Here is a 13080-nt window from a genome sequence, read left to right as displayed (position 1 = left end):
CAACTTTTGTAAAAAGGCAGATTACAAAGTTTTTATTATTTTCAAAAGAACAACAAGGTCAGCAAACTACAAGCTCCTCTGTCCTACTGAAATACAATTCATACTAATTTGGAAAAGTAATTAATTACTAAAAATTTATTTCATTCATCACTGAACTACCAAGAAATAATTCAATACTCAGCCTGTATGTACTTTAACAATCATCTTCATTAAAACATTGCTGAGCCAGTTGGTGAACAGTCACAGTCCTGACCCTGCTTCCCTGTTACATCCCACCATGCTGGTCCCTTGCCCCAGACCCAATGACGATCCAGCAACTAAAGGAGTAATGCTAGGCACATTACAGTCTGACACAATTCTGCTCCAGTGTCAAGGCTGGGTGGTCAGTATGTTAAGTACTAATTACTAAATATTTTGAATATAAAGTATCAATAATATTGCTAAAATACATTTTTAATGAGCATAAAATGTATACAGACACATACACCTCTAAAAAGTCTGCAATTAAAACCCTAGTGATTTAAAAAATGGGGAGTCTGGATCACATCTGATTACCCTGTATTCTTCTTCCTGATGGAAGGCTAACAGCTACAGAGGTAACTGTTCCAGTCATGCCTGGCAGACAGCATATGGAACCATTCAGATGAACTCTCACTGCACCAAGTATAGATTATTCCTGCCACTCCATCAGGTGTCCTCTTGGATGCCATCATGACTGCTAAGAGTGAAGGGGCCAAAAGAAAACCAATATTGGCTGAAAACCTACTACATGCAAGGTACTCTGCTTTTCTATCCATAATCTCATATAATTCTCATAAAATCCTGTAAGTATCACTATCCTCACTTTACAAACAAACAAGGACGTGAAAGGTTATTAATTCATACAATTTCACACAGTTCGGAAGCAGTGAAGATGCGAGTCAGTGAAGGTTCCAAACCCATTTCACAACACCTATTTCTCAGAAACACTAGGAAAAACAGTGAGTTAGGACTTGGCTACGGTCTAGGCAAGGCATTTTACTACTCCCTCTTGCCTCCCTATTTCATCTCCCTTTTCCTCAATTCCTTTTCCTGGCAGCTTTCAGTATGCAGTCGTATAAAACTTAAAACCCCTCTTCCCATAAAGCAGCTAGCTGAAGTAGTGGCCTATTGGAGGAAAACTTCCAAAAGCAGATTCTTTGTAGGGAGGGCTGGACAGTGTAAGAAAGTTAGTAGCCAAGTTCACGTACTCCACTGAGTGCCTATCGCATTCTGCTGCTGGAAATACGATGAGGAAAACTCACATGGTCTCTGCTGCCTGAAGAATTTATATCCAGGTGTTTTGAAGGAAATGAAATGAAGGAGCCCCTCAATTGCAAAGCACCTCATTTTACTAAACACCAGGTACTTTAAAAAACAGCACCTCATTTAATGTAATCTTCTCAACAACCTTAAGAGGAAGGTATTATTATTCCCTGAAGCTCAGAGATGTTAAGTAATTTTCTCCACAAAACCCTGGGCTGTAACAGAGCCTACACCTTTCTCACTAGCCTACATTTTCTGGCAAGTCTGAGTATGCTTAACCTACTGGAAATAATAGTGGCTTCCCCAGGGCTGAATACAAGATCTGCTCTAACACACAGTGTTAACTCTGAAGATGCTCTCATTTCTAGGAAAGTCCATTGAAGACTGGCTCAAAATCCCTTCTATTTCAACGTCTTTAGCATCTAATACTTCAGGGTTTACAGACGAATCAGAAAGATGGAAGTTAGCTGAAATACCGAGATCAGTGGCAATGAACGTGATCCACAAAAATTATTACACATATTATCTCAGAAACTGAGGGGGAGGTGTGGGGTGGGAATGAAAATACAATAAAAATAACTAAAGCAACACAACAACAAAAAAGTAAAAACAATCCAGATACCAGACACTTGTGTATGTATTTTAGAAGATCCTTGAAACATCTATTAATCAGTTTAGGAGGAAATTATGTATGCAGAAAGTTCTATTATAGCATGGCACTGTCTTCATGAGAGGACCAGATGCTTCTGGTTGGCTATAAAGGAAGACTAGAAACTTGAAACAAAGACACTGCTCTAATCAAAAAGAACTCACTTCAGATACAGATACACTAGTATCTGTATGTACACTTGTATCATTTTAAATTTTGCATGTGCTCTCAAAGTTGAAGAGTTTCCTATAACCCACCAGACAGTATTCCTGAGTGAAAGGTATGTTTATGTAATGCTGCTGCTGCTGCTAAGTCGCTTCAGTCGTGTCCGACTCTGTGCGAGCCCATAGACGGCAGCCCACCAGGCTCCTCTGTCCCTGGGATTCTCCAGGCAAGAACACTGGAGTGGGTTGCCATTTCCTTCTCCAATGCATGAAAGTGAAAAGTGAAAGTAAAGTCGCTCCATCGTGTCTGACTCTGTGCAACCCCACAGACTAAGGCTCCTCCGTCCATGGGATTCTCTAGGCAAGAGTACTGGAGTAAGGTGCCATCACCTTCTCCGGTTTATGTAAAGAAGTCTAATAATAAAGTAATGAAGTCTGATAATTCCCATTACTATCTCATCTTTCTTGCATTATGGACAATGAAATGACAAAACTGCCGATAGTATCATTCTTGGGAAAGGCACATGGTAGGAAGAAAACACTTTTTCATTTGAAAATGAGCACCATTTGCTTCCTAAAAGAATCAGAAAGCAGAGTTTTACTGATAAATCTGAGTGCCCCCCCACCAAAACAAACAAAAAAACCCACTTCTAAAATACCTCTTTCAATTTAAGTCAACGGGGAGAAATTACGGAGTTATGCCAGGTTCCCTGGTGGCTCAAGGTAAAGAATCCGCCTGCCAATGCAGGAGATGTGGGTGCAACCCCTGGGTTGGGAAGAGTCCCTGGATAAGGAAATGGCAACCCACTCCTCCAGTATTCTTGCCTTCAGAATCCCGTGGATGGAGGAGCTTGGCAGGCTACAGTCCACAGACCCAAAAAAGAATTAGACATGACTTAGCAACTAAACAACAACAATGGAGTTACGCTGCAATTACCAGGATGTTATTCACTCAGTCTTTCCTTGTTTGAGGACTCTGTTTCGGAAGGACTCTCAAAAGGCAAAGTGTAAGCTGAAAAATATTCAACTAATACTTTCTATGAAAATACAATGATTCTAAACTGCCCATATGCTGCTCAGTGAAAAACCGAAATACAGAAATGTAACTCCAAGGAAGTTCAAAAAGAAATATGTCACAAACTCAAAGAAGTCAAATTGTATCTTCAAATAAGTGTGTGTGGGGTACGGGGAGGAATAAGTGGGGAAAAGTATGTTAACAGTTAAACACAGAAAACAAGGAAAAATATTAATGAAGTCTGGGCTTCTGCCTCCCAACCCTTTCCAAAGTCAAAGTGTCTAGTAAGAGACTTCTTAGAGTCTGGTAATAGAAAGAGATCTGGACTTAGAACTAGAAAGACGGTATTAGACTTCATTTAACAAATGAAACTATAACCTGTTCTAGGCCTCGAAAATACTGAATAATATAGCAGTGGAAGGATGCAGGCAGCTACCCTCAAGAAGCTTATTTAGGCACTGGTGAATAACACCCACCCAAACCTTTCTGGATCTTGATTTCATCTGTTTAATTAGGGAATCGAACTAGGTGTCTTACCTGGATCTCCACCTCAATTTTAACCACAACAGCTCTGCTTTTTTCAGATGTCTGTAGCAGGGCTCTACAAACTCCTCTGGGAAAAGAAATCTGTTTTTCAAAATGTTTGATAAACACTAAAGTAAGTGATTGCTGGGTACCAATCCAGTTTTACAACTCTGTCTTCTGTGATGTTTCAAACTCATACTTCTGATCTATTTCTTTTTCACCATGTCTGGAATTCCACAGAGATATAAAAAGGCAAACTAGTTTATACAGGACTGAAGAATCAATCACAAACCCAAAGGATTGCTTAACCATTATCTTCGGATTCCAAAAACAAAAGTAACTTTTCTCTGAGATGAACAAGCAAAACAAAAACAGACTTGATCTTGTTATTTATCTACTTAAGCCACTTATTTTCACAAAAACAAACAAAAATTAACTCTAGTCCTTTATCTTAATTTCCAAATTCCTTAACACTCAAGACCTTTCTGTAATCTGGCCGCTTTTAAGTATTCTCTTCAGCTTTAATCGCTTGGGTTTTCCCTCTCATCTAGCACTCTTTTTGCCTCTTGGTTCCTAAATTTTTCAACTTTGGTTCATGCCCCGCCAACAGCCCTCCCTCCCCTCCTACCTGTATCTGTCAAATCCCTCAAGGTCATAACCAACTTGAATGTCACCAAAATACATGTCAATTTAGGAGAAAGGCAGGGATTTTGTTTTATCTTTTAGGCTAATCTCAAGTCCCCAACTGCAAGCATGCAACAAATGCTGAAATGAATTATATCAAAGGAAAGCAATGATTATAAACAGCAGAAATCAAGCATCATCTATATCTGGCTTCTAAATATATTAACTGATCTTTTACATATTTAACATCTTGATGACAACTGATATCCTGCCACTCTGAGTATTCACAAAATTTTAAGACTAAGGCAAATATCTGCCACCTTAAAAATTGTACACTATGACAATAATGCATACTCAGGAAATCAAGAAAAGACACAATCCTCGGGTCACTATTAAACATGGATTTACAATATTCTAAAAGACTGGGGATCTCTTCTTTCAGTTCTTCCACACACAAAGCTATTTAAAAAACTAAACAAAAACAAAAATTTATGTTTAAGTTTACAAGAACAAAAACTGCTCACAAATAATATCTTCATGTTGGTTCAGGGCAGAAGAACAAAACGTACTACACTGTTCACATTCAAAACCCATACAGTAAACAATGACCAGAGAAAGTACTGCATGTAACACTGACAATTATGGCTGATCCAAAGGATTATGAAGACTAAGCCATCACGTCTGACTTATAAAAAAAAAAAAATTCAACTTCTGGTTCTCAGGATAAACGATAAACTGCAAGCATGAACAGCATCAGCTGTAAAAATTAAATGTTCGCTGAACTGATTTATAAAGTCCAGTAAGTTTTCACTAGCAGACTGGGTTTTTAAAATAGGTCAGTCCAACAATCATTTGAAGAGCACCACCAGACTTTGTTCTCTTATACAAACAGAGAACCAGACATATTCTTCTAAAGTATTCAGTCAATTAGTTTCGAGAGTTCTCATCTGAAACATTATCGTTTATACAGAGAGGGCCCCTGTCCCCGGGCCCCATCCACTAACTGAGGGAATGGATATCCTGCAAGCATCATTTTTCAGCGGAGGCTGTTACATCCCCAAAGCCCACGACCTTAGTGTGAAAGCGGCCTTCACGTTGCATTGCCTGCTGCCAGTATGAAGGCCTTGCCTCAAACGGGGCCAAATCTGGCACGTTTTGTGTTTCTGAAAGTGAAGCTGGGGGGCGGGGGGGAACACCCAGATCTAAAAGTATTCGTTTAAATCCATTTGACACCGGCTCCTTTTCAAACACGACCAGCCAGCTCCAGACGCTCGAGTAGCAGCCGCAGCAGCAATGACAGATCTCGAGGCCGAACTGGGTCAGGGTTACAGTTACACTTGTGTTGCCTATTTACACCCTTTGTCTACAAACTTGAGCACTAACTTAAGTTTCCTTCCAGGCAGCGTGCTCGCCGGGCCTCAGAAATCAGAGCAATTTTCCCCGAGACAGGAAGGGCACAACCCTCCCCAGCTCCATGGCTTCAAGCAGCCCTCCCCGGACCGCGCACTCTGCGGCCCCGGGTCTCTCCGCGACAGGGGTCGCTCTGGGCATCTCGCCCGCGCCCGGGGCGGGATAACCGGGATTCACGTGGTCTCCGGGCTGCCCCTTTTCTACGCCCCAACTCGCCCCGGAGGTTTAGGGCCTGGGGCCACACTCCAGAAGCAGCCCGAGTCCCCGAGGCCCCGGGTCGGCCCCGCGCCGGGGCGTTCGTCCCCCCTCGCCCAGTCCCCAGTCAGGCTCTCGCCGTGCGCCCCCCGCCCCCAGCCCGGCAGCCCCCAACTCCCACCGCCCGCCCTACCTCCCCGCCCGATCGCGCCGCGCAGGCTGCCCCGCCGGCACTAGGCCCCGCGCTCCGCCCGGGCCGCCCTCCTCACCGTTCTGCTGGTGCGGCCCCGGGCCCGGGCCTGCCGGCGCGGCGGCTCCTGAGGCGGCGGCTCCGCCAAGCTTGGGCGGGATGCGAGCGCTGGCGGCCGGATGAGGGGACCCGGCGGGGGCCGACATGACGGCGCTGCTGGCGACGGCGGCTCGGCTTCGGTGGGGTGGGCGGAGGAAAAGGGAAGGCGGGGCCGGAGAGGCGAGAGGAAGAGGAAAGAACGCGGCCGGCGTCACCGAGGGAGTCACCCGGGACCGCGGCTGGAATGCTCGCGCTCCACCCCGCAGCCCAACTGGGCCGCCGCGGGCACCGGGACCCCGCCCGGCCCCTGCCCTGCCGCCGCCCCAAGCCCGGAGCCGCGGGACTCCCACCCCGGGTCGCTCCCCGCAGGCACCGGCTGCGCTCGCCGCAGCGCCCCCTGCAGGCGGATCCTGGCGCACCCAGGCCGGAGGCGGGGCTCGGGGCGGCGGCCTCCCGGGGCGAGAGTGGTGGACCTGGATCGAAGGCGCGAGGGGGCGGCTCCCGCGCGGGGCGGCGGTGGGGAGGGAGTTCGAGCGCTGCGTGCGGGGTGACATCCGGAGCCCAGAGCTACGTCTGGCCGGACTGACCCCATTCACCCTTCCTCCGAAGAGGAACCCGGGGTTTGTCTTTGTTTTTCTCATGTTGAGGTGTTTCCCCCCCTTAATATTAAATTCTAAAGGAAATAGGCATTCAAGCTCCCAGTCCTTCGGCAATTATAATCCAAGGCAAAGGAAAAAGAAACATTTCTCTATGATAAACACAGAATCTCAGTCAGAACGGAGAACTTTTCTCACTGACTTACATACCGGGAAGAGCAAAGGGGAGGATGGAGTAAGAGAAACTGAAAGACAAACAACCTCCTCAAGATTTTTGCCAAGGGTTGGCTCATCCTGTTGGTATTCAGAAGAGAAGCTGTAGCATCCAAAGCAAGAACTCAGCTTCGTGTGTCTTCGTGAGGGAAATCTGAATCTCTGGCATGTCCCAGCGTGCTAACTGGCAAGCAAGCCCTGGACTACATTACCCAAGTCGTTTTGCCATCTTATTCTGGCCACAGTTACTCTGTGTTAGAAATGAAATTGTTCAAAAACATCGAATTCCGAATGGAATCCAGCAAGATGATATTTCTAATTACTGAATGATTATGCCGACCATAAAGTGAGTTGTAGGCCTGGAATAATGCAAAGTTCCCCTTTTAATTGTTGCCATGAATTAATGATACTTGGTGCTTTAATGCACCAGATGAATTACAAATAGGGTTTCAGTAGTTGGATTTGTAGTTTTTATTTTTGGAATTTATTCTTATTTCCACAATTCTGGCTAATTTTTCCTTTCCATTTTATACATTTACACTAATAAAGGACCCAAACAGTACCAAATGCTAAAATATACTCGTTCCTGCATGTGGAAGATACATTGTCAGATTCTTAGGTTTAAAACCTATGATTTTGTTAAATGTAAATTTTCAGAATCTTTAGAGAAAATTACGCATATCAGACAATCCTGTCCTAGAAAACAGTATCATATTGATAAAAACTACTTGAATTTTTAATATTTTAGGTAGATAATGAAATATAATGTAAGAGAAAATAGTATAATGGGCTATCATATACCCATCAACTAGTCAACATTTGTCAATTCTGGATAATCTTGTTTCATCTATACTGGCACCAACCTCTACTCTCCTGAGATTATTTTGAAACAAATCTCAGAGTTACTATTTTATAGGTAAGCATTAAACATGTATCTTTAAATGCATAACATCATCACAATACTGTTATACCTAAAATCATTAAAAATAATGTATATCATCAAATATACAATTAACAGTTGTGTTTTGTAATAGTTTGTACTTTTGAGTTTTAGGATTTTCAACAATACATTATATTTCATCTACACAAAATGAGCAAGTGCTTTTCCACAGCACTGGCAGCTTTTCCACAAAAACCTAAGCCTCTGTGTGAGCAAAAGGTCACACCTTGCTTCATCAAGAAGATTATACAATAACAGTTTTCAACACTTCCTAGGAGTCCTTTGAAAAGTGGCTCAGGAAAAAAAAAAAAAAAAAAAAAGCCACTTAAGGGAATAATTAGGCAGTTGGCTTTCTGCCCCTGGAATGTATCCTCTGGGGTGTAAGAAGCCCATTTTAATCACAGGTGTAGGGGATGAAGTTGAACCTTGTCTCTTTAGGGGAGAGTCTTCTAAGAGGAGGACTAGAATGCTGCTTTAACACTTCTCCCCTACAATCTTTTTCTTCTTCCTTTGGTCAGCCATGGGGAATCTCAATTCCGCGACTAGGAATCGAACCCATGCCCCCTGCTTTGGGAGCACAGAGTCTTAACCACTGGACCTCCCTGCGATCTTTATTACCTAAGCTGCTTACACTTGTCCACTAATTCATCGTAATATTTTCTAGCATTTTTATGAGTCTTTTTGCATGACAGATTCTACAGTCTTTATGAAAATATATTATTTCACTCTACTGCTTCAAGACCCACGACTGCTGTCAGCCAAGAAGAGGAAAAGGATGAAGGACGGAATGAATGCTTACTAGGTACCAGGCACTGTGCTAGTCTTTTTAGATATATTTCCCCCGTTTAGTCCTCACAGTAACTCCAGGGGTTGTTTTTCTTATCCCCATTTTACCAGAGGAAACTAAGGCTTATATAAAGTTTAAGTAATCTTGGTAAAAATCATGAATCTGTAAATAGCAGAACCAGAGCTTAAACCAGAGTCTCTTTAGCATCAAAATCTTTGCTCTATTCACTACAAGCTATAGTTGGTTAATTTACATTTTTCTTCATAAACCTATGCTAATTACAACGTACTATTTTGCTTGTCAAAAGATTTTCAGTTTTACATATTTAGATTTTGTTCCAGTATTCTTTTGAATGGTGAATCTTAAAGTGTTTGAAATGCAAATTCTCAGGTCCCACCCCAGACCTACTGAACTCTGGAGATGGGAGCCAAGAGCAAGCTCTCCTGGTAATTCTGATGTACTTTAAAATTTGAGAACCACTGCTTTGAATAGCAAAATGAAGCTGAATTGGTCCATTGTTTTTTTACATTGGGGGATAATAGTTCTTTTCTTCAACACATTTCTCCAATTTTTTACCAATCATTGAAAGTGATCTTTTGTAGCTATGTGACTAGTGTCAGAGTCCCCAGTATGGGAGTGTCAATCCTGCTTGTTTTGATGGGTAATGCTGAGACCAGATCTGTGTCCAAAAAGAAAAAATGCTGTTATTGAAAGTGAGCTCTGCTACAGGTGCAGGAGGGACATTTTTGCTGAATGTCAAATTCTGACACGTGCCACTATTTGTCACCCCCAATTTGGGACTCATGCTCTGTAACAGAAGTTGTGGGAGCCTTGAACAACTGAACATCTATTTATATATATATATAAAAGATGCTAATCCAGTTCCTTCTCTGTTGTCTCTGGCTTCCATCTTCCACAGCTTTTTTTTTTACCCCTTCTAAGTTTTTAAATTACATTTGACCTTTGTAGAACACCTTTCCTCTTTTAGTGGCATTCCCTCTTAGGAGTCCCTCTACCAATATGAAGACACAGTTTTCTTTTTTCTTCTCCTTATTCTGATCTGTTTACAGATTTATTGCATTTTTAATAGGCCAGGTATTGGGGATACAAAGATTAATAGGATGTAACCTGTCCCCATATATATATGTATACATATATATCTTTTACATATATCACTACTGACTTTCTTATATATGGATTTCTTTGATTTTTCTTTTTCTCAAAACTTACTTTTATTTTTTCTCATTTATCTTCATTTCTTCTTTTTATTAGGGCATCCTAAGTTGAGTTCCAAGACTCATATTATGATAGGAACAAATAATTTCACTTGTTCATATCATTTGATCACCTATGTTGATGTCATTTAACTAGCATTTAAGTCTGAAGTGTCTAAGACAACTAAGATTCTAAAAGATTAAAAAAAAAAAAAAGTGGGACTATTAGGCAAATAATTACCACATAGCCTATGTGCAAAAGTGCACTTACAGAAAATCCTCTCAAGTTCTCACTTAGAATATGTGGCTGTTATTTTAGCTATACGGTAATTTCTGTGACTATCCACTCACCCAGCCCACAGCAGGTTAGAAAGAATGAATCATGAGGCCGAGGAAGGAAACGCTGTGGATATAGGCACAATGGCAACAGCAACACCAGTAGTTGGTAGAATAGATACAGGAGAGGCAAGAAAATTGAGAAGGTAGAAGTGAAAACACATAGCAGCCTGAGGCAATTAGCTCAACTGAACAACCTTATATATTCCACTGAGAATATGATAAACATAGCCCACAGGTCTCTACCATCTGAGACTTTCTAAGCTGGTATTCTGAAGGGAATTGAATAGAGCGGACACTCATTTACTGAGCATCTACTATATAACTTGAAAACTCTTTAGAATATCACTCTTTTATATACAGATATTCATAGCTTTGCCTCTCAACTACTAAGAAATCTATGCTCTACACTCTGTTCCAGAAAACAAGGATACACAGCCCATTTTTAGAATCTTAGAAACTTTCACATATGAACAGGTTAGGTTCCCAAAGCTCCTTTCTTCAGAAGTCTCAATACTCACAAATCCAGGGTGAACTCTTCGTAGGTCACAAATGTATTTCCACCAAATAGAAAAGTGAGTTTCTTTGAAGCTTTAGAACCAAGCTTACTCATCTCTTTTCTGTTGATATAAGATGTAACGTGGTGCATCTCAAACTACAATGTGCCTGTGAATCATTTGAAGATCTCATTAAAATGCAACTTCTGATTTGGTAGACTTTGGAAGGGCTGAGGTTCTGAGTTTCTGGCCAGCTCCCAGGAGATACTGATGCTTGTGGTCCACAACCACTCTGTGAGCAACAAGGTTCCAAAGGCATCTTTTCATTTACATTTCAAAGTGCACTGAGGAAAGGAATGCCCTCCGAAGGGAGCCCTTTAGCAGCTACTGTGTATTCCCACCCACTCATGTGGATGAAAGAAGAGAATGAAAAAGCTAGCTTCAAACTCAACATTCAAAAATGAAGATCATAGCAGCTAGCCACATCACTTCATGGCAAATAGATGGGGAAACAATGGAAACCATGACACACTTTATTTTCTGGGGCTCCAAAATCACTGCAGATGGTGACTGCAGCCATGAAATGAAAAGATGCTTGCTCCTTGGAAGAAAAGCTATGACAAACCTAGACAGCATATTAAAAAACATAAGCATTACTTTGCCGACAAAGATCCATATAGTCAAAGCTATGGTTTTACCAGTGGTCATGTATGAATGTGAGAGTTGGACCATAAAGAAGGCTGAGTGCCAAAGAATTGATGCTTTTGATTTGCAGTGTTGGAGAAGACACTTGAGAGTCCTTTGGACTGCAAGGAGATCAAACCAGTCAATCCTAAAGGAAATCAATCCTGAATATTCACTGGAAAGACTGATGCTGAAGCTGAAGCTCTAATACTTTGGCCACCTGATGCAAAGAGCTGACTCATTGGAAAAGACCCTGATGCTGGGAAAGACTGAAGGCAAGAGGAGAAGGGGACGACAGAGGATGAGATGGTTGGATGGCATCACCAACTCGATGGACATGAGTTTGAGCAAGCTCTGGGAGATGGTGAAGAACAGGGAAGCCTGGCATACTGTAGTCCATGGGGTCACAAAGAGTCAGAGAAGACTGAGCAACTGAACAACAATAACATGTTGAAGTATAGATTTAAATGGGTCTGGCACATCTGTGGCTTTCTACACGAGTAGTACTTTTTTAAGATACTGACCCACCGGTGACCCAGCAGAAATGATTCCTCCAACTTCCCCAGAACCCTTGGTGGCAGGCAGTTGGGGGTAGGTGGGGAGCCGTGGCGTAGATCTGGGGACCAGGTGTGGTGACTGCGGACTGTGGGAATGGCAAGCAACTACTAACGTTCTTCTGGATGCAAAGTAGAATTTCATAAGAATCTAATGGATGGCAAAGAGAAAACCTATGGTGGTCGTGTGGGCCTTGGTGCCATGTATGTCAAATCAGTATCTTCTGATGGTCATGAATTTATTGTAAAAAAAGAACATGATCTAACATCAGGAACAATTAAAGCCATGTTGAGTGGTCCAGGTCAATTTGCTGAGAACGAAACTAATGTAGTCAATTTTAGAGAAATCTCTTCACATGTGCTACCAAAAAGTATGCATGTATTTCACCTACAAGTTTCATTCCATGGAGATTCCTGAATTCCCAATTACACCTGAAATTGCCCTGGAATTGCTGATAGCTAGGAACTTCCTAGATTGTTAAATAGAATAAATTATAATAAACTGTTAACTTTTTTCAGTATTTAATACCTATAGTTCAGTTAGTAATTTTTTTTTTTCATCTATAGAATGTTGCCTGTGTACAACTGAACTTTAAACTCATTGCAAAGCAGATTATCTTCTGTTCTTTGCCTAGCAGAGTTGAAATTTGTTTGATACATCAACAAATTGATGAACAAATTGAGACATGAACAAATATGTCATTCTTAGGTGGTTTTGCCTTACCCTTAGATGTGATTTTTTAAATTAGAGCTGTGGTGATACAGTAAATGCTGAAATTTAGGCATAAATTGAACATGTTCTATAAGTAATTAATGGGGTTATATATTTTTATGTTTTTAGTATTTTTCAAAAAACCTATTCTGATCTTATAGCAGTTGTTAGCATTATTAGAGTTATACAGTTGCATATCATTGCAAATAATTGCATTATAAACATATTTATAATTTAGCCAAAATATTGATTTTTTATAACTGTCAGACTTGAGAGTTGAAATTTCTTAACCATCTTTTGGTAAATCTCAGTATTGTTTAAGTGTATCTTATCTTTTTGTTTATTGCTACAATTTAAGAACTTTATTTAAAATTTTAGAAGATTACTAAGTA

The 13080-nt window shown here is 41.4% G+C and overlaps 1 protein-coding gene and 1 pseudogene across 5 annotated transcripts in view; one reads left to right on the top strand and one right to left on the bottom strand.

Moving 5' to 3' along the window:
- SEC24B (SEC24 homolog B, COPII coat complex component) overlaps positions 1 to 6500 on the bottom strand; it is an 80059-nt gene extending 73559 nt beyond the window's left edge. For 2 of the 5 annotated variants that reach the window (XM_055587941.1, XM_055587943.1), the window contains exon 1: positions 6136 to 6496. In XM_055587941.1, the coding sequence (XP_055443916.1) occupies positions 6136 to 6262 (127 nt within the window). In that variant the 5' untranslated portion in view covers positions 6263 to 6496. Of the gene's footprint in view, positions 1 to 6135 lie in introns of all 5 variants that reach the window. The other 3 variants (XM_055587944.1, XM_055587945.1, XR_008716877.1) reach the window with 2 other exon arrangements.
- Positions 6501 to 12130: 5630 nt separating this feature from the next.
- Positions 12131 to 12458, top strand: LOC129657177 (elongin-C-like; annotated as a pseudogene).
- Positions 12459 to 13080: the final 622 nt, after the last annotated feature.

The sequence above is a fragment of the Bubalus kerabau genome, chromosome 7, assembly GCF_029407905.1.
Source record: "Bubalus kerabau isolate K-KA32 ecotype Philippines breed swamp buffalo chromosome 7, PCC_UOA_SB_1v2, whole genome shotgun sequence".
NCBI lineage: Eukaryota > Metazoa > Chordata > Mammalia > Artiodactyla > Bovidae > Bubalus > Bubalus kerabau.
The sequence above is the reverse complement of the archived record's forward strand: the minus strand, read 5'-3'. Positions and strand labels throughout refer to the sequence as shown.